The following is a 27,976-nucleotide window of genomic DNA, read 5'->3' as shown; positions in this document are numbered from 1 at the left end:
AAAAATAAGGTACAAAGCGAATTGATTAAATGGGCTTGAAGTTCCATTATCATTAGGTCGAAGATCTCTACTAGGTTTAGTGCACTTTGGTAGTTGCGAATGTTGCCGTAATTGAATGTCTTTCTCATTCAACATTCTCTCTTACCAAGCACTCATACTCGCCAGGGTTGAGGAGACAATTAATGAGCTAATTGGTCTTCGAGATTGCGTATATGCGAAAAGAGCTCGCTTTTGATTTTTTGCCTCGGCGTTTTGTGCCCGATTTTGGTTCTGGAAAGGGTTTGATCTCTTTCATTGGAGCACATTGATTCTGAAGGAGTCTTCGAAACCGGTGGAAAGGCTATGATGACTTCAGGCTATTCAAATAGCATGACTGATACCACAAAGAAAGGGCACACTAGTGGAATAGTTTTTTCATAATAATTATCTTAATATATGATACCAAAAACCTGCCTGATGACTGATAATGTAAGGGGTTTCAAAAGACAAAAGAATGACAATTCTACAGATGATAGAAAAGAAGATTTTTTTTTTCAGTGTGCGCGGTTCGCCTGCCTTCTTGACCACGGATAGGTTACGAGGCTTTGCACTTTGGCCCCTTAGAATACCACATCAAGGTGACAGGATTCGAACCTATGGCTCTCTGAAACTTCTTCATCGACAGATGACCTATGTGACAATAGCGGACAACATAATGCCCCTGAGAATACCACATCAAGGTGACAGGATTCGAACCTATGGCTCTCTGAAACTTCTTCATCGACAGATGACCTATGTGACAACAGCGGACAACATAATGAAAAGTTTATAGAAAGAATACAATAGGAGAACATAATGAAAAGTTTCTAGAAAGAATACAATAGAACAATTTGTGTAATGCTCTTTTTGAAGTCTGGCTCAAGACGATCTTTATTCTTCCCCAAGAATATGTTTCATTCCCTATTCTCATCTTTTTGGTTCAATGTTTAAAAACCACATTTTAAATCATATTATGTTGCATAATTCATTTTGTGTTTCATTCCGTATTCTCATCTTTTTGGTTCAATGTTTAAAAACCACATTTTAAATCATATTATGTTGCATAATTCATTTTGTGTTTCATTCCCTATTCTCATCTTTTTGGTTCAATGTTTAAAAACCACATTTTAAATCATATTATGTTGCATAATTCATTTTGTGTTTCATTCCCTATTCTCATCTTTTTGGTTCAATGTTTAAAAACCACATTTTAAATCATATTATGTTGCATAATTCATTTTGATATAATATTGTTTGGGGCATTTTGAGAATCGAACTTGAGACCTCTCACATTCAAAACTATAATCATACCACTTGACCAAATGCCTTTATAACAGATCTAAAATTCTTAATTGCTTGCGTTTTTTCTTTTGGAAAAAGGGGCATTCCGAGAATCAAACTCAAGGCCTCTTACACCCAAAATAAGAATCATACCACTAGACAAAATGCTTTTATTATGAACGATATATTAAGTTGTTTATGGAATGTATCATTATTATTTCATTTATTTTCTTTGTTAATGAAATCCATGAGCAATTATTATTATTATATCTTTTAGATCTAGACCGCTATTAAATTATTTACATAGGGTTTGCGACAATTACTGTAGAGAGAAAAAAATAGTGTAAGTTTTAGTTTGATAGTTCTATTTAAGACACATATCGTGTTGTACACAAGTAAAACAAATATCGAAAGTTATGATTTGGATAGGCATGCCTATTGAAAGTGGAAAAGATAAAATGATATTAAGAGCATTATCATTAAGAGGGTTGAAAATGATGTCGATACTACAGTTGAGAAAGAATCATAGCCATGATGAATCTACGCTTGCTGCTATTGTTGTAATTAAAAAGGGGAGCTTAAGTGAGGCAACTTCAATAGAAACCTTGTTGCCACTACATGAACACCACGACGCAAAACAAGGTCAGATAATGGATTTATCCCCACCAGGAGAGACAAAAACAAGGTCAGATACTAAAGAAGGAAGACAAAAACAAATCACTGAAGCAACACATGTTCACACAGAAATATCATTTAGACAAATGAAGAGAATGTTAGGTTATGGAGCCTGCTGCTTATTTATAGCTTGGTCAACGGTTATATCCGGTAAAGCTATATTTGATAAAGCTATATCCGGTAGAGCTATATATGGTAAATAGCTATATAGAGTAGATGGTTAAATCTGGTAAAGCTATATATAGTAAATAGCTATATCTAGTAGATGGTTAAATATGGTAAAGCTATATATAGTAAACTGAACTATATATATATCTCATCCAGTAGAGCTTTGAAAATGTACTTTCTGTATTCTCTTTAATTCTCTCTTACTGTACATACGTGAAGTCATCATTAAAAAAATAATTCTTTTACCCAGAGTTCTCCTTACACTTTTCTCCATCCTGTTCTTTGTGTTCATCTAGATCGAGTGTGTGCATTGTTGTGCGACCTTAACAACTGGTACCAAAGCTAGGCGAAGTTCACCACGATCTATGAAGATGGAAAGTTCAAAGATTGGAATTTAGAAGTTTGATGGATCCGATTTCGGTTTCTAGTAGATGCAGATTGGAGATTATCTGTACCAGAAAGATCTTCACGAACCTCTGTTGGGGGTGAAGTCGGATACCATGACCAGGGAGTAGTGGAAGCTCAAGGATCGACAAGCCTTGGGGCTGATCTAGTTGACGCTATCAAAAAACGTGACATTTAACATTATCAAGGAGAAGACAACGTTAGATCTATTGAAGGCGCTGTCAAATATGTATGAAAAATCGTCGGCTATGAACAAGGTGTATTTGATGCAGAGATTGTTCAATCTACAGATGTCTGAAGGTGAATCTATTGCTGATCATATAAATGAATTCAATATGATCATAAGTCAACTAAGTTCAGTGGAAATTAATTTCGAAAATAAAATTAAACCGTTGATTTTGATGTCATTCTTACCCGAGTCATGGGATACTATTATTGCCGCAATTAACAGTTCCCGAGGATCTGATAAACTGAAGTTTGGTGAAATTCAAGATGTATTTCTCAGCAAAGGTACTCGCAAACGAGAAATTGTTAATTCATCTGGTAATGCTCTTAGTGTTGACCAACGAGGAAGAAGTAAACCGAGGGGCCCAAACAAAGGACGATCAAAATCAAAGAACCGAGAAAAATCTCCAAATAGACCAAACGTAACGTGTTGGAATTGTGGAGAAAAAGGTCACTTTCTGATAGGTTGTACAAGACCAAAGAGGAAGCAGAATCACAAATCTGAAGATGATGATGATTCTATAAATTCACCAGAAGACATTAGGGATGCTCTAATCCTCAGTGTGGACAGTTCGATTGAATACTAGATTTTTGATTCAGGTCCATCTTTTCATTCATCTCCAAATAAAGAGTTGTTCCGGAATTTCAAGTCTTGAAATTTCGAAAAGGTGTAAGATATATTCCTAGTCTCAAAAGGAACCTGATCTCTATTGGTCAGTTGGACAGCACAGGTTATGCAACAAAGTTAGAGATGAGTTCGTGGAAGATTATGAAGGGTGCTACGATGGTAGCAGGTGGCTCAAAATCTAGAACCTTATACACCACTGCAGGGTGTATGAACATAGCTGCTGTTGCTGAGAGTGCTTCAAATTCAAGTCTATGGCACAATAGACTCGAACATATGAGCGCGAAAGGAATGAAGAGGCTGGCTGCGAAAGGGCTTTTAGAAGGTCTGAAATCTATTGATGTGGGTCATTTTGAGAATTATGTTATGAGCAAGTAGAAACGAGTTAGCTTCACAAGGACCGCCAAAGAATTGAAGAAAGTGCGGTTGGAAATGGAACCATATGTGGAGCAAGGTTCGACGAAGCAAGTTGGAGTTGAGCTTGAGTTGCAAGAAAACTCACTTAGTGATGTTGTAGCAGATACTCATGAAACTCCTGAGACTACTGCTGAGAAACTAGATGTGGAGCAAGGTTCCAAGACTACGAAGCAAGTGGGAGTTGAGCTTGAGTTGCAGGGAAACTCACCTAGTGATGTTGTAGCAGATACTCAAGAAACTCCTGAGACTACTGCTGAGGAACCAGATGTGGAGCAAGGTTCCAAGACAACAAAGCAAATGGGAGTTGAGGTTGAGTTGCGGAAAACATTACCTAGTGATCTTGTAGCAGATACTCAACAAACTCCTGAGGTTGTTGCAGAGGAACCAGCAGTAGAGCAAGTGACACCTGAACCGGTGTTGAGAAGATCATCCTGTACTATCAGAGTACCAGATATGTATGTACCTTCATTACACTATCTGTTGCTGATGAAAGGGAACCACAACCCTTTGAGGAGGCTCTACAGTTGAAGTATACAACCAAGTGGGAGCAAGCCATGGATGATGGAACGTCTAGGCTTCAAAAATGAGTTGTACTGAGACTGAGTACGTGGCAATAGCTGAAGCTGGAAAAAAGACGATATGGATGACTGACTATCTGGAAGAATGAGTAAGAAGTAGCACGAAGATATTCTTTATAGAGATAGTTAGAGTGTCATACAGTTGGCGAAGAAACCCGATCTATCATTTAAAGAGAAAACACAGAAAACGATACCATTTCATTTGCAGGTTAGTGAAAGATGGTGATGTGTTTGGAGAAGATAGAGGGTGCAAAGAATCCAGCAAACATGTTGACAAAATGTGTTGATATTGGAATATTGAGGTTGTGCAAAGCCTCAATTGATATGGTGCCATGAAGATGCTCATGGTCGTTTGAGAATGAAATTCTTGGTTGACTAGATCAGTCTTCAAGTGTGAGAATTGTTAGGTTATGGAGTCTGCTGCTTATTTATAGCTTGGTCAACAGTTATATTTGGTATAGCTATATTTGGTAAAGCTATATCCGGTAAAGCTATATATGGTATATAGCTATATATAGTAGATGGTTAAATCTAGTAAAACTATATATAGTAAATTGAACTATATATATATCCCGTCCGGTAGAGCTTTGAAAATGTACTTTCTATATTCTCTGTAATTCTCTCTTATTGTACATACGTGAAGTCATCAATAAAAAAAAAAGTTCTTTTAGCCAGAGTTCTCCTTGCACTTTTCTCTATACTGTTTTTTGTGTTCATCTAGATCGAGCATGTGCGTTATTGTGCAACCCTAATAGAGAAGGGTCAGTCGGAAGCATCAACCATATAATTTCAAGAAAAATAAAGAGTTCATATAAGTTAAGGTCAGATCAACTTCAAGTTCAAAGCAACAAGAACCAAAGACGGGTGTAAAAATACTATGGACTAGTTAAAGTTATCCATAAGATAATGAAGACATCATATAGAATCCAATTGCTCTTATGGATGCGGACTAACCTTGTTGTCCACGTTAGCAACTTGAAACGTTATTATTTTGACCAAGAAGACATCAAGCAGAAGCAGGTGGTATGACGTCATACAAATAAGAAAAAGTTCAAGCGAAGAAAGTAGGAAAGACACGAACAGAGAAGACAGGAAGACACAACAAACCGAGAAGTGATTTTCAACAGCACCTAGTAGGTTGGAAGAGACTCCTCATTATGAGATCATCTGGAAGCGCATCGAGAGACCTAAAGTCAGTCTCATCCAATAAATTGTGTGGGGGCAGATGTCACGATCATGATTGCCCATTGCCTGTGGTTGCATGTTTCATGTCTCAGCCATTCTTGTAAACGATTTGTTGTCCAAGGCGGTTATTTGGGCAATGTTTTGTTTACCGGTTATTTGGGCGACAAGCCTTGAGCAATCATGACCGTCACAATTGGCTAAGACATTTGTTGTCCATATGTTATTGTTGTCCAAGAGACTCCTCATTATAAGATAATGATTAGCTAAGACATTTAAAGAAGTTTTACCTAGGGCAACTTCTATCACAATTCTCTTCTCGCTCTCTAAAACTTCTTTAAATGTTATTGTTCACCGGTTATTTAGGTGCATCTTCCTTAAAAGAATTGTGACGACAGATGACCTAGGTAAAACTTCTATTGGGAGATCAGTGCAATATAGAATCTGTGTCCCTTTCCTAAAACCTTCAGCAGACAACATAACAAAGAGTTCCTAGAAAAAATATCATAGAACAATTTGTGTAATGCCTTTGAAGTTAGGCTCGAGGCTCTATCTTATTTTACAAAACTTTCTCAAGTCCTCACGGAATGATTTGAAAGTGGTACCCTCATCTTCTTTTATAAGACTACCTCAATCTTCATTGAATGATTATGCTATGTTGATTCTTAGAGAAGGAAGTAGGGGTAGGAGTAGATGACCGTTTATAGTCCAAGTTCCAAAAAAGTAAGTCTTGATGTCAAGAAAGGAGAGGAATCCTCGTAGTTTCCAAGATTTGAAGAGAATCATACATACACAAATTTCCTTTGTTTGTTTATTCTTGTTGTTTGCTCTCTTCAATTAACATGTTATAAAGACACTTGTAAATTATAATTAAATATAACTTTTTTTTTTCTTTCCAAATATCCATCTAAATTACTTCTTGGTTCAATGTTTAAAAAATCTATTTCAAATCTTATTATATTGCATGCTTCAATTTGATATAATTGTTGGGGGCATTTTGAGAATCAAACTCGACACCTCTTGCAACCGAAGCGAGAATCATACTACTAGACCAAATGCCTTGTAGTGGATCTATCATTATTAGTTGTTGGTCCATATCTTTTATGCGCCTCAATATTTGAAATTTTTCCACATGTTTTTGTGCTTTAGAACCTATTATTATTTTCATGTTAACTTCACATTGTTGATAAGCACACTACCCTACGTTTTATAATCTCATGTATTTGCTGAAACCATCATACCTAAATGAAGTTCTCAAATAATCAAATAAATTATAAAGGATAGGGGAATAACAATAAATGAAAAGAGCCTGTAATAAAAGGCAAACATGATACATGTGGTGAGTTGTATTAGAAAACAAATATCCTATAATAAAAGACAAATATGATATATATGGTAAGTTATAATTAGGACTAAATATCCTTAATACTTCTGACCTCACGAACCATTAGTATGTAATCATAACGAAGAGTATTTGAAGCATCACGTTGTTGCTGCATGGCTAAGCCATTGCAAACATACTAAAAAGGTTTCTCTCAATTTTCACAAAATTTACATTAATCTTTCAAGATTCAATCTAGCTTGTTTTCATAACACAAAATTGTCCACGGCCACTAAGATTCTTTCCAATTTACACTTTTCATGACTCAAGTTTTCATATTTCTTTTTTAATTTCTTTGTGTTGACTTTGTTGCCGAACAATGGGTGTATTCCCCTCATTGACCTTATTATGATAATATTTGTAGAATTATGAAATCAAATAAATCTTTTTAATATATTATACTACTTTTTCTATTTTGTAATGTGTCTCGAGTAGCAGACCTGTCACTTCATACAAATGACAATCATGAAAATTCTAAATATAAAAACATACTAGATTACTTTCTTTAAGGCATCGCATATATACTTTCCCATTACTTGGCATACTAGGGCAATAAATCATGAATCAAAAATTTGATTAAGAATAAGAAAGAGGAATCTCTAATCAAAATACTAAACCTAGGGTAATAATTTTGAACTAATTGAAAAAATTTATAAGGAAAATTTTAATTATCTCACAATAAATTAAGAATTCAACCCATTGAACAATAGAAAAATAAATTTTTTTGATTGGATGAGAACTAAGGAAGAAATACTAAGTTGTTCTATATTAATCTAGAACTTTGGTTTTGAGTAATCCATGGATCATACCAATCAAATCTTTTCTTTTAAATTTGAAAAAATATGAAAATTCCATTATTAGTAAAAAAAAAAAAAAAAAAGTAATTGAAAAGAAAAAAAAATCTCCAGTAATACTAGCCAAGAAAAAAACTCTGGAATGATTTGACTTAAATATAGTAGAAAGAAAAAACAATACAAGAAAAACACAGAAGCTTAACTTTATTTCTTCCTAAATATATATTTTATTTTTCAATTGAGATGGAATAATTCCTTAATTGGCATGAATAATATCAATGTATATTGTCTCTAGCTTAAACTGATAAATCCCATAAAAATTACTGTATCTTATATTTAAAGATGAGAAATGAATTTGAAGATTATGATAGTTCCCAAGGAGTTTCAGCTTATTATTGAACAGTCTGTTGTACAAAATTATGGACAATTTATTATATATCAAACCATAGGTATTTTATTAGTTCATAAAAATAAGTACTAAATTAATCAAATATATGAAGAAAAAGACTATCCTTACCAGAAGAGTTTTAGTAAATCCATTGCAATAAATCAAATAATGAATGAAAAGAGAACCAAAATTCATTATAATTTGCTTCGGAAAAATTTTCTATCAACCAGAAGTCGTGAGAGTTCAGAATTCTAATTTGTTTCAATTATAGAAATAGAAATGATATTATCAAATTAAGCAATGATAAATTCAAGTTCTTTCTCTGGCCTAATTATCAATTGGAAGATTTAGTTGGTATGAATCGTTATTGGTTTGATAACAATAAGAACAGTCATTTTAGTATGGTAAGGATCCATATGTGTCCATGAAAATTAGTTAATACGATATTTTTCTTATATTGACCATAATATCTCTCAACCAAATGCCTTAGTTGAAAATGTATTTAATATTTTTCTTTTTGTCCTTTTCTTTTTTGGAATAGTCTTATGTCTCCATTCCATTTGAAAATTGATATTTTGTTTGGTAATTTTAAACTCATTATTTTTGTTTGTTCATTCCACCTAATTTGTAAAAAAAAAAAATCATACCACTAGACCAAATGCCCTTATAGTGGATCTATCATTTTTAGTTGCCCGTGTGTATATATGTTTTCCGCACCTCAATATATGAAATTTATCCACATATTTTTGTGCTTTAGAACCTACTATTATTGTCATGTTAACTTCACATGGTCTATCACACAGTTGAAGCAGCATTGCCACTAGAGTCCGTGCATTCCTTTGAGATAGATATGTTAAAAATTAGGCCCTTTTTAATAACTATTTTGTTTTTTTTTTTTTCAAAATTATGTATTTTATCCTTTTATTAAAAAAAAAAATTGAATTTTAAGCAAAATTTCACTCCAAACTAAATTTTTGAAAAATATATATTTTTTTTCTTTATTTTAGTTTTCCAAACCTAGATTGAGATGGAGTGGCTAGTTTTCAAAACTATTTCTTAACTACAATTTGAACAATATTTATATTGTAAAATGGGATTAACTTCCTTTATGTTTATGTAATTTCTTTTTATTACTATGTTTACTTCTATCTCATGTTACTCCATTTGTATAACTTCCTTTATGTTTATGTAGTTTCTTTTTATTACTATGTTTACTTCTATCTCATGTTACTCCATTTGTATTTACTTCGTTTTATACAAAAGTTCACCATAATTAATAAATTTATGTGCTTAATAAATTCCCTAGAAAAACTTGTTTGTATCACGATAAATTACATTGAATACGCTGAAAAGAAATCCCAAAAATAAGTAAAATGTTGAAAATTTCACTCAACCACACACTATCTAAGCTTAACTGAATGGCTCACATGCAATTATTCTGCCACAAGAATGACATGAAACTTATAAATGGCATAGATGATTCTTAGATTTTGAAGGGGAACTTCTCAACTTGAGAGATCAGTTTCATTCATCACAAATCTGATTTTTAATCTCGATCCCCTTGAATCTTCACAAAAAGACGAAGTCAATTTGAAAATTCTACCATTACAAACTTTATGAAATTAAAAATAAATAAAGTTTTCTAACAACTCATGTAATGATGTTTGCAACTTCATCTGCTTCTTCAACCGTGTAAATATTCACTTCTGAAGCTCTAAATGATCCTTCCTCAATCTAATAAACTTGTAACACATGAAATAATAGTTAAACCGAGTCTATCCAATTTTGTAGATGAAGAATGAATGCTTGTTGAATCTTCTTGGCCTTGAATCGTGTAATAGGTTCAGTTGGAACCCAGTTACCGGGTTGAAAAATGATTTCATTCCGTCCTTTGTTAATTCTTGAAGCAACATTGAAATTTTGTTTCTCAATTGTCTCCTTCCCCTCTTTATGCAATGTTTTAATCCCATTTGCCTTACTTGTGGGAACTTTACTCACAAAAATATTAGAATGAATAGAAAGCAAATCAAGCGTAAATGGATTAAATCCATAAACAACTTCAAAAAGAGAACAATGAGTGGCAAACATTCGTCCCAAGACTTAATATTCTTAAAAATAATAGCCTTAAGCAATGCTCATAATGTTCTATTAACCACCTAAGTTTGCTCATTAATCTGAAGATACATGTAGTTGAAAACAATAATTTGTTACCCAATTTATGACTTAATATTCTTATAAATAATAGCCCTAAGCAATGCTCCTAATATTTTATTAACCACCTCAGTTTGCTCATGAGTCCGAGGATGACATGCAGTTGAAAACAATAATTTGAAGGTCATATAGGTCATGAGCGGAAGGTAAATTACCATAGGGGCATTGTGGTCATTTTACAAGTTTCTTGGTTTACCTACTTATCCTTATCCAATGACCACCAAATTTCATATCTAACCTCAAGATACTATAATATGTTCAGTATTAAAATTTGATAGGTAGCGGGGCTCATATAGTGGGTTATTTTAACGTTACTTAAATCTCGAGCTATTTGATCGGTTCAGGGTTTTAACTCACGGTTCTTTGGGTTTTTTTTTTTTTTTCATATATCCTTAATTCATACTTGGTTTAGGGTTCATATGAAAATCCAAGCGATTTCTACAAGTATTTCTTAACAAAGAGTCCAAGGTGGCTACTTGCCTCGTCGCCGACGTTTGGGGCCTCTATTCTTAAGCTTCCATTATCTGAATTACTTCAAATTTCCTTCCACATACTCCTTATTGTGTCTAGTTTATGAAACCATAATGTTTTTATGAGAATGGGAAAAGGTCAAATTTTGAGTTGACTTGGATAGTTCAGTTGAACTAGCTATATCATCATTTTCTTCCTCTAAACAGGAAGAAGATGCACATTTTTCGCATCGCCGCCATCTGAATCTCGGCCTGTACAGCCACATTTATAGCATTTCTCTCCTTGATTTCTTCGTGAAACTTAAAGATGGGTGTTACAATGAAGGGCTAGGGATTGATTTGATACCTTATCGTAGATCGTAGCCGAAGATATTCGCTTTCAAAGTTCATCCAAAATCTGATTTATCGCTGGAGATAAAACAAAGGATTTCTTATTGGGTAGCCAATTCTAGGGGTTTCAAGGCCCTATATCTTCATTGAACCTCTTCCATATCATTTTTTTAGGCTAAAAGAATTAGTTTGGAGGAACGTCTTTGAGTGTAGGACCGTAATTTCAAGAAATCGTTCTCAGTATGCAACTTACTCATAACACCAGATTTTCGATCACTTTGGTAGCTTGTTCTACGACGTTTCAGCTCTCAATTCCTTTATCAAGTTTACTCAACTTTTTCCTCTGAAGCTAGAGGAATCCTTTATTTGAAGGAAAAGAGATCGTAGATAGGAATTCGACTTTTATCCCCAATTTAATTTCGAAACCTATTTCCTTCAATTCGGCACGCTCTCAAGGTTATTTTTCTTCGTGGTCTTCTATGGAAGCATTCCTTGGAGGTACAGAAACTAATTGGAATCATTCTTGCTCGACGAATCATCATGTATCCTCGAATTTGATTTTCAAGTTTTTCTTGAAGTTCTTAATTGGCGGATTGAATTAGGAGGGAATGATTTCTGGACACTTTCAGCATTCTATTCCTTCATAGAACTTGTGGGTAATCTTGTTGACAAACGGTAGGAATAAGTTTGAAGATAAATGGTGGAGGATTGCTCTCGAATTTGGAAGAATTCTGAGAGTATGAACTCATAATCTAAACGCTTATTGCCTTCGATTGGGGGATCGACCATTCTCGATTCTTATTCTGTATTGTTGCTCCTACTTCAAACTTTATAAGAGATGGTTAAACCGACATTGAGATCTCTAGAATCTTCGTTATTAGAAGTTCGAAGAGAAATAGTGGAGGATTGCTCTCGAATTTGGAAGAAATATGAGAGTTGAGAGTAGGAGACCCATAATCTAAACGCTTATTGCCTTCGATTGGGGGATCGATCTTTCTCGATTTTTATTCCGTATTGTTCTCCTACTTCAGACTTTATAGGAGGAGATTAAACCGACATTGAGAGCTCTAGAATCTTCGTTATTTAGAGATCAAACTCTCTGGATAATTTTTCGGAGATATCAACTTCTATCATAGCCTTACCGACCTTGGCTTTGAATACTAGTCGTTGGATGTGATGATCCGTGCATGTTCGTTCTAGATCATAGCAAATTTTGGATGTGAGATTTGTGTTTGAAGGATTTTGCTCGGATGGTCACCGTAGATGCTCTGATTCTAATTAGAGTGACATTTCTGTAAATATTCATTCTAAAAGAAAATGATAAACATGGAGTGAGTAAAACTTTGTAAGTAGCCTACTAGTAGGTTCTTAATGGCTACCTTAAGCTAGGATATTACTTCTTGTTAGGTTTTCAGGATCTTAGAACTTAGAGGTCATCGTGTCATGTATCATATACTGATCGTGAAAACCTTCCCCTAAAATAACCTTCAACTTTCTCCCCATGAACACATGAGTGGTGTCGTCATAATCATGTAATCCTATTGGTAAATCGTGGTGCAGGACATCTCGTTTAGATGATGGGAAAGGTAGGCTTGTCATAACATCTAGCTCATGATACATATTGCAGGACATCCTACCTAAAGAGGAATAGGGGCCTTTTAGTACACATCGATGGCAGATAATGGTTATTTATGGGTATGGATCCTAGCAACTTATTTAGCATGTTATTCACATAGTTCTAGGTACTTGGTACATGGATTATTGATGAACCTAGGTTTATACGTAATGTCATGGGTTAGACTTTAGGAGTTGAGGTTTTAGCTTAGGAAAACATTAGAGGGTAACTTAACATGGACTAATTCGTGTGTAAACCTACTAGCACTTTGAGGACCTCTTTCCTTCACAAAACTTATGGGTAAACTTATTTAGAAGGTGCAGGAAAAAGTTTGGAAATGAATAGTGGACTATAGTTCTTGAATTCAAGGTAAACCCATGAACACGATACCCCAAAACAAAAAACTTGTATCTCTCGATTGGGTACTCGATTAAGTTTACTTCTTGCCCCTAATAGTCTACCCTAATTCATAATTTATAGATGGATTTTCAACTATCATTGAAACATCTAGAATTTCTATAATTTCATTCTCGATTTTTCTGAATCTTCTGCCAGAAAAGTCTTCTCCGATGGAGCCTTCCTTTTTTAAGCACCTTGTAATTATTATTCTATAAAAAATTTAATGATTCTGGAAGTTTATAAAAAATAGAAAAAGTACCATTTTCTCAATGTTTTTTCAATTTTACTTGTTCTTTGCTATTAGATACAGCCTAATAGGGATTATACACTGTCTCTTATTGGAGACCTTGAGCGTTGCAAATTCTCCTCTCCTTTGAAAACTTTCGGTCATCGAAAGTGCTTATTCTAAAATAGGTCAGGGTACAAGGTTCTTATTTGCCTTCTGTTTCCTAAGTGGCTTCTTGTACTCTATGATTCTTCCATAGGACCTTAACAAGAACGATTTCATTGTTTCTCAATCTTTTGACTTTCTTGTCTATTATTTGAATCGGGTCTTCTTTATACGTTAGGTCATCTCTCAAGAAGAGAGTTTCATAAGCCAGTACGTGTGAAGGATCTAGGGTATACTTCCGTAGCATGGATACATGAAAGATATTATGTACTGCAGACAAATTTTGGCATTGTCCCATTCTATAAGCCATAGATCCAATCCTTTCTAATATCTCAAAGAAACAGATAAACCTAGGGCTTAGCTTCCCCTTTTTACCCTACCTGAGCATCCCTCTCATGGGGTGCTACCTTTAGGAACTACCTACAATTCCATGTCCTTGCGCCTTAGGTCTGCATAGCTTTTCTCTCGGCTTTGTGCGGTTTGTATCCTAGCTTTAATCTTCTGGACTGCTGCGTTAGAGAAAGATCTAAAGGTCACGTGTTTGATCCAATTTCACAGCACTTGGTTCACATTGCATAATTTGACTCTAATATTAGTGATTATTTATGTTTAAAATATAATGAATAAATGGAAATACCTTTACTTATGAATTTTAAATTTTAGTATTAGTGAGGATAGCTCGGTTGGGAGAGCGATTCCACGTTCATCGCACTTGGTTCATGTTGCATCGTTCACTGCATTAGCGATTATTTCTTTTTAAAATCTCAACCTTAATGATTGTGGGGATAGCTCAATTGGGATAGCGTTAAACTAAAGATTTGAAGGTCACGTGTTCGATCCAATTTAAAGGTAACGTGTTTGATCCACAATTATTTCTTATTAAAATCTCAATCTCAATGAATTAGTGGAAGATTTGTCACGTTTTTTATCCAACTGGCATAAGTTGACTATGTTGCATAACTTGACTATTCAATCTAAAACATGTGATTATTCATTTTTTATGTTATCTGGGATGGATTAGTTGGAAGGTCTTGTGTTCGATCTACATTCATTGCACCTTATAGTTTAATAATTGATTATGAAGTTTTTTTTTTAATCTTAGCGGGATAGCTCAGTTGGGAGAGTGTCAAACTAAAGATTTGAAGGTCACGTGTTTAATCTTCACGTTCATCGCACCTATTTTCATTTGCATAAGCTAACTATTCAATAAAAAATTAGTTATTATTTATTTTTAAAATTTCAATAAATAATGAATTAGCATGGATAGCTCAGTTGGGACTGAATATCTGAAGGTTACCTGTTTAATCCACGTTCACCCCACTTGGTTTACGTTGCATAAGTCCATTAAGTTGCATAACTTTATTCAATCTAAAACTAGTGATTATTTCTTTTTAAAATATAATGAGTTAGCAAAAATACCTTTGCTTAATGATTTTTTTTTTCAAATATTAGCAAGGATAACTCAGTTTTGAGTGCGTCGGACTGAAAATCTAAAGGTCACGTGTTAGATCCACGTTCACCGCACCTGATTCAAGTCACATAACTTGACTTCTGACTATTTAATTTAAAATTAGTGATTATTCCATTTTAAAATATCAATGAATTAGCTAAATACCTTGCTAATGAGTTTTTCATTTTTAATGTTAGCGGGGGTAGCTTAGTTGAGAGAGCGTCACTGAAGATCTCAAGGTCACGTGTTTGATCCACGTTCACCACACCTGATTCAAGTTGACTAAGTTGCATAACCTGACTATTCAATCTAAAATTAGTGATTATTTCTTTTAAAAATCTCAATGAAGTGGTGAAAATATCTTTACCGATGAATTTATATTTTTAATGTTAACGGGGATAGCTCAATTTGGACAGCGTTAGTGAAGATCTGAAAGTCACGTGTTTGATCCACATTCACCGCACCTAATTCAAGTTGACTAGCTTCATAACGTGAATATTCAATCTAAAATTAGTGATTATTTCTTTTTAAAATTACTTGACTATTTAATCTAAATTTAGTGATTATTTCTTTTTAAAATTTTCGAATTTTCATTTTCAATGTTATAGGGGATAGCATAGTTGGGAGAGCGTAATATTGAAGATTTGAAGGTCACGTGTTCGTTCGACCTTCACCACACCTGATTCAAGTAACATAACTTACTATCTTATCTAAATTTAGAGATGATTTCTTTTTAAAATTTCAATGAATTAGCATAAATAATTTTAATCTAGAATTTTCATTGAATTTTCATTTTAATGTTAGCCTAGATAGCTCAATTCAATTGGGAGTGTCTCTACAGATCTAAAGATAATGTGGATTTCTAATTCTTTAATTGACTATAAATGCACTGTAAGACATTTAGTAAAATGACTCATTTTATTGCGTGGAACAATAAAATTGATCTTCAGTAGAATAGTCAATACATTCTACTTTCAATGTTACTAAGTTGTGTCCCTTTGATGTAGGTGATGATTTTTCTTATTTGAGGACGAATTCTGAAGAGGGGGATGATGATAAGAATCACGGTGTACATTCTACTTTCAATGTTACTGACTTGAGTCCTTTGATGTAGGTGATGATTTTTCTGATTCGAGGACGAATTCTTTTGAAGAGGGGGATGATGATAAGAATTACGGTGTTCCAACTAGACCTATTACACAACCCAAGGCCAAGAAGATTCAACAAGCATTCATACTTCATCTACAAAATTGGATAGGCTAGGTTCAACCATCATTTCATGTGTTACAAGATGATTAGTTTGAGTCAAGACCATTGGAGATTGAAAAGTAAATATTTGCATTGTTGAAGTTTGCAAGCATCATTTCATGAATGATTAGAAAACTTTATTTATTATTTTAATTTCATAAAGTTTGTAATGCTCAAATTGACTTTGTCTTCTGTGGATATTTTGTTAGTGAAAGAGGGATTTATTGAATGATCGATGAGAAGATTGATATTTGAAGAGCAAGAATGCTCTATATATATACAGAGAATACAAAGAGATATCTAGAAAATCTACCTAGAAATCAGAAAATTTGGTAACAAAGCAGTAAACAGATTAAATCAAAACAAAATGTAATCAAATCAAGAGTAAATCAAATAAAAAACAAATCGACTCCTAACTATCAAAAGATTTAACAAAATACATCAATCTAAACAAACACTAATCTTTAACACTCCTCCTAGTTTAGATGATGCAAACTCCAAGTTTTTTTCTGAAATTTTCAAACTTGCTAAGTGACAGAGGTTTGGTAAGGACATCTGCAATTTGATCTTCAGATTTGCAATAGCAAAGAGTCACATCACCACTCTTTTGAACTTCTCGAACAAAGAATAACTTGATGTTAAAATGTTTAGTTTTTGCTCCAAGTTATCAACTGAATTATTGGAGATTGCAATAGCAGCTTGGTTATCAACGAGTATCTCAGTGCTGTGTTTTTGCTCCAAGTTTAGATCCACGAGAATTTTCCTTAACCAGAGAGCTTGATTAACTGCGGCTGTTGCAGCTATCAATTCTACCTCACCAGTGGATTTAGCTACAGTTTCTTGCTTTCTTGAGCACCAAGAGAACATGCCTAATCCGAGGCAAAAACAGTAACCAAATGTACTCTTCATGTCATCGATTGAGACACCCCAATCACGATCAGAGAAACCAATTAGTTTCTTTTCCTTGTGCTTTAAGAACTTCACTCCATAATTCCAGGTCCCTTTGATGTATCTGATAACTCTCTTTGCAACTTTCATGTGAGTCTCATTGGGACAATGCATAAATCTGGAGAGAATACTTACAGCATTTACGATATCAGGTCTGGTTGTTTTAAGTACATCAGGCACCCTACCAAGCTCCGGAACTCAACTTCAATAACTTTGGCAGAACCATCATCTTTGACCAGTTTCTCCTTTTGATTCATAGGAGTATTCATTGCTTTGCAATCCTCCTTCTGAAATTTTTTAAGTATCTCTTTTGCATACTTTCTTTGAAAAATGAACACTTCATCTTGGGTTTGCTTGATCTCAATGCCAAGGAAATATGACATCATTTCGAAGATCTTTTTCATTTCCAGTTTGAACTTGTTAATTTGCTTAGGATTGCTTCCTGTAATTATTAAGTCATCTACATAAAGAGAAATGACTAAAGTATTTGTACCTTCATGCTTGTAGACATACAGTGTGAGTTCAGAGACTTTTCTGAAAGCCAAGACCAACCAAATGATCATCAATTTTACTGTATCATGCTCGCGGAGCCTGTTTAAGACCGTATAAAGCCCTTCTCAGCAAGTAGACTTTATCTTCATTGCCTCTGCTCACAAAACCTTCAGATTGCTCGACAAAAATTTCTTCTTGCAAGACTCCATTTAAGAATGCAAATTTAACATCTAACTGGAATACTTTCCAACTCTTTTGAGCAGCAATAGCAAGCAACAATCTTACTATATCAAGCCTAGCAATAGGTGCAAATGTTTATGAATAGTCAACTCAAAAAACATGCGCATATCCCTTCACAACAAGTCTTGCTTTGTATTTATTAACTGAACCATCAGGATTTAGCTTTGTTCTGAATACCCTTCTTACTCCAATTACCTTTCAGTTTAGAGGTCGATCAACCAACTTCCATGTTTTATTTTTCTCGATCATCGAAAGCTCCTCCTGCATTGCAGCCATCCAATGTTGGCTTTTTTTTGCATCATGGAACCCTGTAGGCTCACAAATAGCTACATTACACCTTTGATAAATATCAGACAGTAACCTTGTACCTCCCACAGGTGCATCATCAACCAAATCATCTTGTTGTTCATTTTCAGACAATTTTAGTCGTTCATCTTCAGACTCTTCTAACATGCCAACAAAGATGCTAACTTCTGACTTTTTGTCAAGCTTATCACGCTTGACCTGTGGAATGTAAGTGAAGCAAAGACACCCAAATATTCTAAGGAACTTTAAAGAATGTTTGTAACCATACCAAACTTTCACTGGTGTCAGGTCCTTCACAGCTTTTGTTGAAATTTTATTTTGCAAGCACATAATAATGTTTGCTGCTTTTCTCGAAATACATTTTGGAAGATTATTCTCATGAAGCATGCATCTCGTCATCTCCATTATGAATCTATTCCTCCTTTCACTGATGCCATTTTGTTGAGAAGTGTATGATGTTATCAATTGATGTTCAATTCCAATTCCAGTCTCTTCACAAAACCTGTTAAAAGTTCATGAAGTGTATTCCTTGCTATTATCTGATCTTATGATCTAAATCAAGCATGCACCTTCATTCTCAACTTTGGCTTTGAATTTCCAAAATACACTTGCAACTTTTGACTTTTGCTTCAGCAAGAATATCCAACACATTCTTGTTAGATCATTAATAAAAGGAATGTAATAAAGATTACCATTTAATGATCGTGTTTGCTGAGGACCACAAAGCTCAGTATGAACAAGTTGCAGTTTTTTCGAGGCTCTCCATGCCTGTTTAGGAAAGGGTTGCCTATGTTGCTTCCTAAAATTACAAGTACAGCAAGGAGGCATGTCCTTACCAATGTTAGGGAGTTCTTCTACCAGCTTCTTTGATGGCATCGGAAGCAAACCTCGATGATGAAAGTGTCTAAGTCTTTTATGCCAAATCTCAGTGGCACTAAATCTGGATATAAAGGCCGTCAGATTTAGAGCAAAGCTTTTTCCTTCCATTTTGACATTGAACAAGTCTTTGCCACTAGCATCTTTGATCAAGCACTGTTTATTCTTAAACAACACTTTATAGCCTTTATCAAGTAACTGACCAACGCTTAACGGATTTTGATCAATTTTAGGCACAAATAAAACATCTGAAATAAATTTTGTATCTTCATAGCTTGTTATAGCTACTGTGCCTTTTCCCTTGACTTCCAAGCGTTCACCATTGCCAATCCTCACTCTCTTATCTTCGATGTCTCTTAATTTCTCAAAAAATTCCTTGTTATATGTCATGTGATTTGTGCACCCACTGTTAATCAACCAGCTCTCGCTTGATTCTTTGCTTGAGGAAGAATTGACCATAAACAATTGATCTTCTTCTTCTTCTTGATCAACTACCTGTGCATCTACTTCTTTCACCTGATCTTGGGATTTGCAGATCACAGCTTCATGCCCAAGTTGATTGCATTTGGAGCAGAAGGCATCAGGTCTTCTCCAACACTTGTATGGTGGATGACCTTTCTTCTCACAATGGCGGCAAGGTGGATAGGATTTTTTGAAATCTCCTCCTTTTGTCTTTTGAAAATTGGTAGATGGATCTCCATTCGTCGATTGGTTTTTAAAAATTTTCTTGTTTTTATACCGTCTGTTGTCTTGATGCTTGACATGTAAGGCACCTTCAATCACCCCTTCTTGCCTCATAGACCTTCTTTGCTCTTGTGCTTGTAAAGCATTCAAGAGCTCTGTAAGAGAAATCTTTGACAAGTCTTTGGTGTTCTCTAGAGTAGTAATGGTGACTTCAAACATCTCTGGAACAATGACTAGCAGCTTTTCAACGATCATGGAATCATTTAATACAGAACCAAGCAATCTCACCTTATTGGCAATGCTGAGAAGTTTGTTAGAGTACTCTTTCACCGATTTAGACTCCATCTTCTGCAACTCGAAATCCCTAATCAAATTCAAGGTTTTCATTCCAAGAATCCTCTCATCTCCTTCATATTCGGCCATGAGATAATCCCAGATTTCTTTGGCTGTTTTGAGGGGCATTATTCACATGAAGATCATTTAAGTCTTTTTAATCTAAGATACTATTGAACTTGACCATTAAAGTTCCTCTCAAACTTAGGTAAAGTTTAAATATAATTGGTGACAAAAGATGAAACTATAAAATAAAAAGAAATAAGAAAGTAATATTCCATTTCAGTGAATCAAACCAGAATCTCCTATGTGAAAGCCAAATATCAAAATCGTTGGACAACAATGAATTTATAGTGTAGTTGTCTTGGAGTCTTTTATCTAATCGCTAAAGAGTTTTACTATGATGTTTTGGGTACTGTCTAACTCTTCGACACATCCTTTCATGTGTGTGATAAAATTCTTAGAGTTACCGAGACGTTTCGAGTTGTTCGATCTTGTGGTTCTTTCTTCAAAAGAGTCAACATCAAACATTAGGTCTTTGATTGGCAACCCATCTAGAGGAGTGTCGATTGCATTGATTCCATCAACAGTCTTCCCATGAGTTTATGGTGCATGACCCATTTTTTATACCATTCACCTTCGAGCGCCACCATAGTTTTGCATCGTCCATGAGATGCATTGCGACCAACGTAGCTCTTAGGTCCTATGAGCAAGTTCCAGTAACCTTCAAGTATTGTTCTACGTCAAAAATAAAGCTTTTAAATTCCTTATCATCCCAGTTTCCATTTAAGGGGCTGTGTTCTTGGATTTTAAGTTTGTTAAGCCCACATGAACTTGGCTTGAGATGTGGTTCTCTATAGCCCAACTTGTCAAACTCACTCGGGTGCTCATCTCAACCATGATGTCGTTCAACAAGAGAGACCTCGAAAACGACTAGATTATCGCATTAATCATTTGCATCATCTCAACCCCAGTTGTTGAAATTGAACCAAATATCTATAGCAAAACTCTAACAAAGGTACCAAGTTCATAAAAGTCTTTTTAATCTAAGATAGAAATGGTAAAATAAAATGAAATAAGAAAATAATATTTCATTGCTGGGAATCAAACCCGGGACTCCTAACTTAGAGAAAAATGAAATAAGAAAATAATAAGAAGTTCAGATGTTGGGTTTAACCCCACCAATAGAGATAAATCACAAGATTATTTTTATTTTGCATGCCACAAACAGATGTCATGCGGCTCAGCCTGAGCTAGTTGAATTCTACAGATAGCAAAATGACATGTTCACAGTCGGGTTTATTTGACCTGCAAAGACTCTTATCAGTGATCACTCAAATGCTTGGCAAAGACACCAAGCCAACACCTCTACTGAAGAAGGGAGACAAAAACAAACCACTAAAGCAACACATGTTCACGTAAAAATACCATCCAGATGGATGAAGAGAAGGGTCGACCACAATAATTTCAAAGCAAATAGAGAGTTATGATAAGTTAAGGTCATATCAACTTTGAGTTCAAAGCAACAAGAACCAAAGACTGGTGCGAAAATTCTATGGACTAGTCGAAGTTATCCCCTTTTACTTGCTTTCATCTTAGATAGGCCTTTACTATTATTGTTGTGCCAATATGGGGTGTATGATTAGTCCTCAAAATCATATATACACCCATTAGAATTAAAATGTCCTAAAATGTACTATAGGAGAACTTGACCAGTTGTTGTTTGTTCACTTTTAGCTTATAACATTGCTCTATTTGAAATTGTTTTTAACGTATTTCCTCGCTCACGTTTTCTAAAATATTTATTCTAAACGTGATTCGAGCATACACTGATATTGTTTGTTCAGTCTAAATTTTGCATGGTTGACTTGTTCATTAGATTAGAACAAATGTCACGTAATCATTGTCTCACTACTGCAAGAGTGCGATTGTGACACTTGTCTTCCGTTCAGTTGTGGGCTGCATCTTCTGACTAGTTACGTGAGTTTGACTTGGAGCATACATGTAGGTTGAAAAAGAAATGGTTGAATGCGGACTACGAATAAGGGTTGGGCCATGGAAGGTTTTTTTTTTTACGACATGGAATTTGGGTTAGTGAGTCTTAAATTTGAGTTCGTTTGAAAAATTTTGGTTCATTTTTTAGTTTAAATGAACCCAAATTAAACCTACTAGTTCCTTCTTCCTTGCATGACTCACTCCTATTCTCTGTTCTGCCTCTTCTTGCTCTCTGAAACTTCTTTAAAGACTATTCTTCACCGATTATTTGGGAGCATCTTCCTTAAAAGGATTGTGACCACAGATGACCTATGTAGAAAATTTGTACCTCTTTCCTAAAACCTTTAGCAGACAACATACCCAACACAGATGCACTGACCAGATTGCGCTACATCTCATCTCACCCTCCCGGAGCATATGGATCCACCCAATCGATGAACACTCAAACCAAACTCGTCCATCTTTTTTGGCACAGGGATTAAAAAATAATAATTTTTATTCTTTCTTATTTCTCAAAGATTAAAAAAAAAAAATAATTATCCTCTCTCGAATATGTTCGTTATTTGATTATTTTTTCTTGAGTATATTTTAAGTGAAACACATTCTCTACCCAAGTAATTGCAAGAGGCAAGCTTTTCACTAAGAGGAATCAAAGTCCCAAAGTATCGACGTCCTTAAGTGTCAATTTTTATTCTCCTTCTCAACATAAATTAAACTTATTTTGGTGAAGATATCTATTTATAAAAGCAAAATATCTCAGAGTCACAAAAATACTGAGATATAGATACGAGACATAAATATGATAGTAAATAGATATGGTAACATGTCATTTTTAAAAAACTAGGACACCCATGTGACAATGATACATTAATTAAAAATTTCAAAAAATTTATCAATTTTATAGTAGAAATAAATTCATATAAATAAGTTTATATATTTGTATACTTAAAAAAAAGCTTAATGTACGTTTCACTCTCAAAATATATTCAAAGTCAAGTGTCTGATACGAAATGCTGGATTATAAATTTGTAATGTATCCATTGTATTAACAAGTATTCAGTACATGCCCAACACGTGTTAGATTAGTGACACTAAGTTATTCTCATGCTTTCTTTACACCCATTTAAAGTAGTTTGAAAACTAGCACGTCAAATATTATAATTGACTAACTACAACTTCAATTTTGTCCTTTAAGGATGGTTTTGACCAAAAAGAAATAAAATCCTTAATTTAGTACATGGTTACAAAGATGGACATGAGAATAAGTTATTCTCATATGGAAAGAGATTTAAATGTAAGTTATATCTGATATCCTCCTTTAACCAATTATTTAGTTTTATTTAGTGTGTTTTAGAAAGATACGTCCATCAATAGCAAANAAAAAAAAAAAAAAAAAAAAAAAAAGAAGAAGGATGCACTAAACGTAATGTAACGATAGGAGTAAGACATGTTCATGAAACGTTATGGTTTGGTTACATATCGAAGTGCTATGGGTATGACAAATTGATAAAAACGATATGGTCACGAAGGATTCATAAAACAATACGATTAGGTTATGGATAGAAAAGGATAGGATTATGATAGATTGATAGAACGAAAGCGTTAGGATACGTTCCTGTAACGTTATGACTAAGGTACGTTCAGGTAACGACACAACTGTGATATGTCTAAGGACGTTAAGGCTATGATAAGTTAGGGAAGGATATAACCACAAAGTGTTTACGATATGATATGATTATGATACGACATGTAAAGGACGAATATATATCCAACAAGTGTCAAAGAGAGACGTGAGAATAAATTATTCTCAAGCTTTCTTTACATCGGTCAAAGAGTATTTGATAAGCTTTCAAATTAAGGGTTTTCTTTTTTCTTATTCCTTCTTTCTCCCTTTTCACGTTTAATTTTTTTTTTTTTAAATAAAAAAAAAAGTTAAATGTGAGAATGAAGAAGTTAGAAAGAAGAAAGAAATGAATGTAATAAAACTTTTCTGTCGATAGGAATGAAAATGGTGAATGGGTCCTTGACGATAGTCGACCGCTATACTCTGGTTTTGGATGTAAGTGATGATTATCGGCAATATGAGTTGGGTCAATACCACACCGTTATCAAGAGGAAGTAAAGTAGATTAGAATAGATCAAGTGATCAATTTGTTGGGTGTACTATAAGAGGCACACAAGGAAGAATGTTGGATATAACTACTCTTTCACATCTAAGGGATGAGTCTCATAGATCCAACTATAATATCAAAGAAACTTCTGGTGGTAGTGATTGCTTGCATTGGTGTCTCTGTGGTATCCCAGACACATGTAACATGATTTTTCTTGCTCAAATATAACTTCATTTGTATTAAAAGTTCACTTTTGAGTAATCCAGGTCCAGGAAGGCTTCTTAATTGGCAGCCTCTAGTGAAGATGATCACTTTGAGGTGGGTTTGTTAGTGAAGATGCAATTATATAATCAGGGTTTTATATCAATGGTTCTATTTATATTTATAAATGAAATTTGTTGTGTATTTTTTTGGAAATTCAACAATAATCATCGGTTATTTAGTTACCATTCTAAAGAAATTCAACTTTCAACCTTTTGTGAATGCTCAAAGCTACTTGCAATGTACTGTCGATTATGATTCATAATACTCACCGACTTGAAAATGAGGTTTGTTCATGTTTGAAAATGTGACAAACCAAAAGACAAGATGCTAATTAATATTGTTTGTGAATGTTGTTGTGAATTCTTCATCTTTGAATACATATTTTGGTTGGCTTATGAATTTTTCCATCTTTTAAAAATATTAATTTTTTTAGTTCGGGCCTAATTTCATAATAGGCGATTGAATCACAATATTGCAATATTTTAAGTTACTTTAAAGATTAAAGGTCGATGAATAAATTAATTACCGCAAGTTCTTTTTATGCATCTTATTTTGATCTAGCACATAAATGCTTCCTAATTATTATTTATTTTTTTATGAATTAGGTTATGAAGATCATTTGAATTTTAAACGATTTAATTCAAATAATATTTAATAACTAATCATTTTAATATTTATACTCAAATATACTAACAAGTACTAGTAACACTAGTCTCAATGACTTAAAGAATACAACTATTATCTCGAACTATAAAGAATTTAATTCCAATCTATTCTAATGGACAAACGCTTTATTAGACTCTATTGTAAGATTTCACTTCATCAATTTAAGTAGCGTTCAACTACAACTATAAATATCAAATTCTTAAGTATTCATGAACAAAATCTGCCTAACAATGTCTCTTGGAACTATTTACCAAAGGTGTTAGAATGAGCAGTGTGGAAGGGTTGCCTTTAGATGCTTCAATACCAACTAAGGATGTCAATATCCTAGTAGTGCAAAATGCAGGAAGGTTCGTAGTTGAAAAGAATAACGAGAACAGTGGACATCCTTTCATCTACAAGCGTGTGGTGATCGATCTGGTTGGTATGACTAGAAAACGTCGTTCTCGCAGAATTTATATTATCGTGATAGAAGTTATAAATAGTGATGATATTCCTTGGTCTTTTATTACAAAGGTGCAGAACTTTATTTTTGTGCATGTGATATATCCATCGCCACCTACTTATAAGATCTCGTCTTTTAAAGAAGTTCTCGAGATCCTTGTCCCCAAGTAGCAATACAACTACTAGAATGTTATCCCTCCTTATAATAAGCCTTCTCTCTCTCTCGAAATATATGCGTGTGTGTTTGTGGGTGTATTACTCTCGTTTATTAATGAAATATGGCATAGTCATAATGATATTATCAGTATCTTTTCTATCCCTCCCTTCTTTATCGCTATATAAAGAATATGAAGATTATAAGTTTGTGTACAAGTAATTTGTTACTTTTGAACTTAAAATGCTTATAATTCAATTTATCTTTGTTATCAACAAGAATTATCAAACGATATATAATTTTGTTCAAGTAAGGTCGCTTCTCATTCCCTGTATGATATCATAACACAAAATCGAGCGAAAGGGTTAATGATAAAATGATAACAAAAACCCATTCGTCGTACTAACTATAAAGGAAGGGTTGGTTGGAAACCATGTCTATACTTCTTTGCTTTCATCACAGGTAACTAAAGATATATAAGAACAACAGAATATGGCATGCCAAGTCAAAACATAAAAAATTTCTTGCCATGTTATAGTTAATGAATATGGTATGCACAAAGATCCGACGTCACACCTCATGATTGGAGACCAATACAGTGAGCTATGGTCGTCCATACCGTCCATACCGTCCTTTTGTCCAATTATGTCAAGCAAATGCTGCAGCAAGTAAAGAGTTTTTAATAAGTTCGCTATTGCAAAGAGCTCGGTTTAAGGCACAAATGTCTCTGATGTGAAAGGCGCGCTAATTCAATGAGATTTAAGTAACCATGAATAAGACACATGATACAACTTGTAAACGAAACAATGTCCCTGACTTTTGTTATTTTCTTCCACTACAAACCTTCTAGCTTCTTGCACTTTTTTGTCATTGACATACTTAATTGAAATTGAAATTAGAATTGAAGGAAACACTTCTCCACAATTTAAATTACAATGTCCCTGACTTTTTTGATATGATCTAGAACGAACATGCACGGATCATCACATCCAACGACTAGTATTCAAAGTCAAGGTCGGTAAGGCTATGATCGGAGTTGATATCTCCGAGAAATTATCCCGAAAGTTCGATCTATAAATAACGAAGATTCTACAGCTCTCAATGTCGGTTTAAGCTCCTCCTACAAATTCTGAAGTAGGAGCAACAATACGAAATAAGAATCAAGAAAGGTCGATCCCCCAATCGAAGACAATAAGCGTTTAGATGATGGGTCTCCTACTCTCAGATTTCTTCCAAATTCGAGAGCAATCCTCCACTATTTCTCTTTAAACTTATTCCTAACGTTTCTCAACAAGATTACCCACAAGTTCTATGAAGGAATAGAGTGCTGAAAGTGCCTAGAAATCATTCTCCCAATTCAATCCGCCATTGAAGAAGTTCAAGAAAAACTTGAAAATCCAATTCGAGGATACTTGATGACTTGTCTAGCAAGAATGATTCCAATCAGTTTCTGCACCTCCAAGGAATGCTTACATAGAAGACCAGGAAGAAAAATAACCTCGAGAGCGTGGCAAATTGAAGGAAATAGGTTTCATAATTAAATTGGGGATAAGAGTCGAATTCCTATCTACAATCTCTTTTCCTTCAAATTAAGGATTCCTCCAGCTTTAGAGAAAGAAGTTGAGTAAATTTGATGAAGGAATCGAGAGCTGAAACGTCGTAGAACAAGCTACCCACGAGATTGAAAATTTGGCGTTTCGAGTGTGTTGCATACTGAAAATGATTTATGGAAATTAAGGTCCTACACTCAAAGACGTTCCTCCAAACCAATTCCTTTAGCCTGAAGAAAGGATATGGAAGAGGTTCAATGAAGAAATAAGGCCTTGAAACCCGTAAAATTAGCTACCCAATAAGAAATTCTTTGTTTTATCTACAGCAATAAATCAGATTTTGGATGAACTTTGGAAGGGAATATCTTAGGCTACGATCCACGAGAAGGTATCAAATAAATCCCTAGACCTTTCTTGTAACATCCATCTTTAAGTTTCATGAAGAAATCAAACTATGGTACATTCATGAAATGTTTATAGACTCCAACTCTTAGTACTATTAATGCAGTTATATTTCATATGAGCTTATCATAAATCAAACTATGGTACATTCATTACAACTTCATTTTCTTGTCATACGAAGCAAAATAGAAGAATTAAATCAAACAAACTGATGAACTGAGACGAATAAATCCAACCCAACCCAAACTGATTAGTTTGATTCA

General features: G+C 34.2%; 1 protein-coding gene across 1 annotated transcript; it reads right to left on the bottom strand.

Moving 5' to 3' along the window:
* Positions 1 to 16,842: 16,842 nt before the first annotated feature.
* Positions 16,843 to 20,259, bottom strand: LOC111473053. The gene is made up of 5 exons (XM_023118614.1): positions 19,096 to 20,259; positions 18,293 to 18,435; positions 17,802 to 17,986; positions 17,371 to 17,641; positions 16,843 to 17,317 (listed from the first exon to the last, which is right to left on the bottom strand). The coding sequence occupies exons 1-5, from the start codon at positions 20,257 to 20,259 to the stop codon at positions 16,843 to 16,845; spliced, it is 2,238 nt and encodes a 745-aa protein (XP_022974382.1).
* Positions 20,260 to 27,976: the final 7,717 nt, after the last annotated feature.

This window comes from Cucurbita maxima, unplaced genomic scaffold, assembly GCF_002738345.1.
Source record: "Cucurbita maxima cultivar Rimu unplaced genomic scaffold, Cmax_1.0 Cma_Scf00102, whole genome shotgun sequence".
In the NCBI taxonomy this organism is placed as follows: Eukaryota; Viridiplantae; Streptophyta; class Magnoliopsida; order Cucurbitales; family Cucurbitaceae; genus Cucurbita; species Cucurbita maxima.
This window is presented reverse-complemented; position numbering and strand designations above follow the sequence as displayed.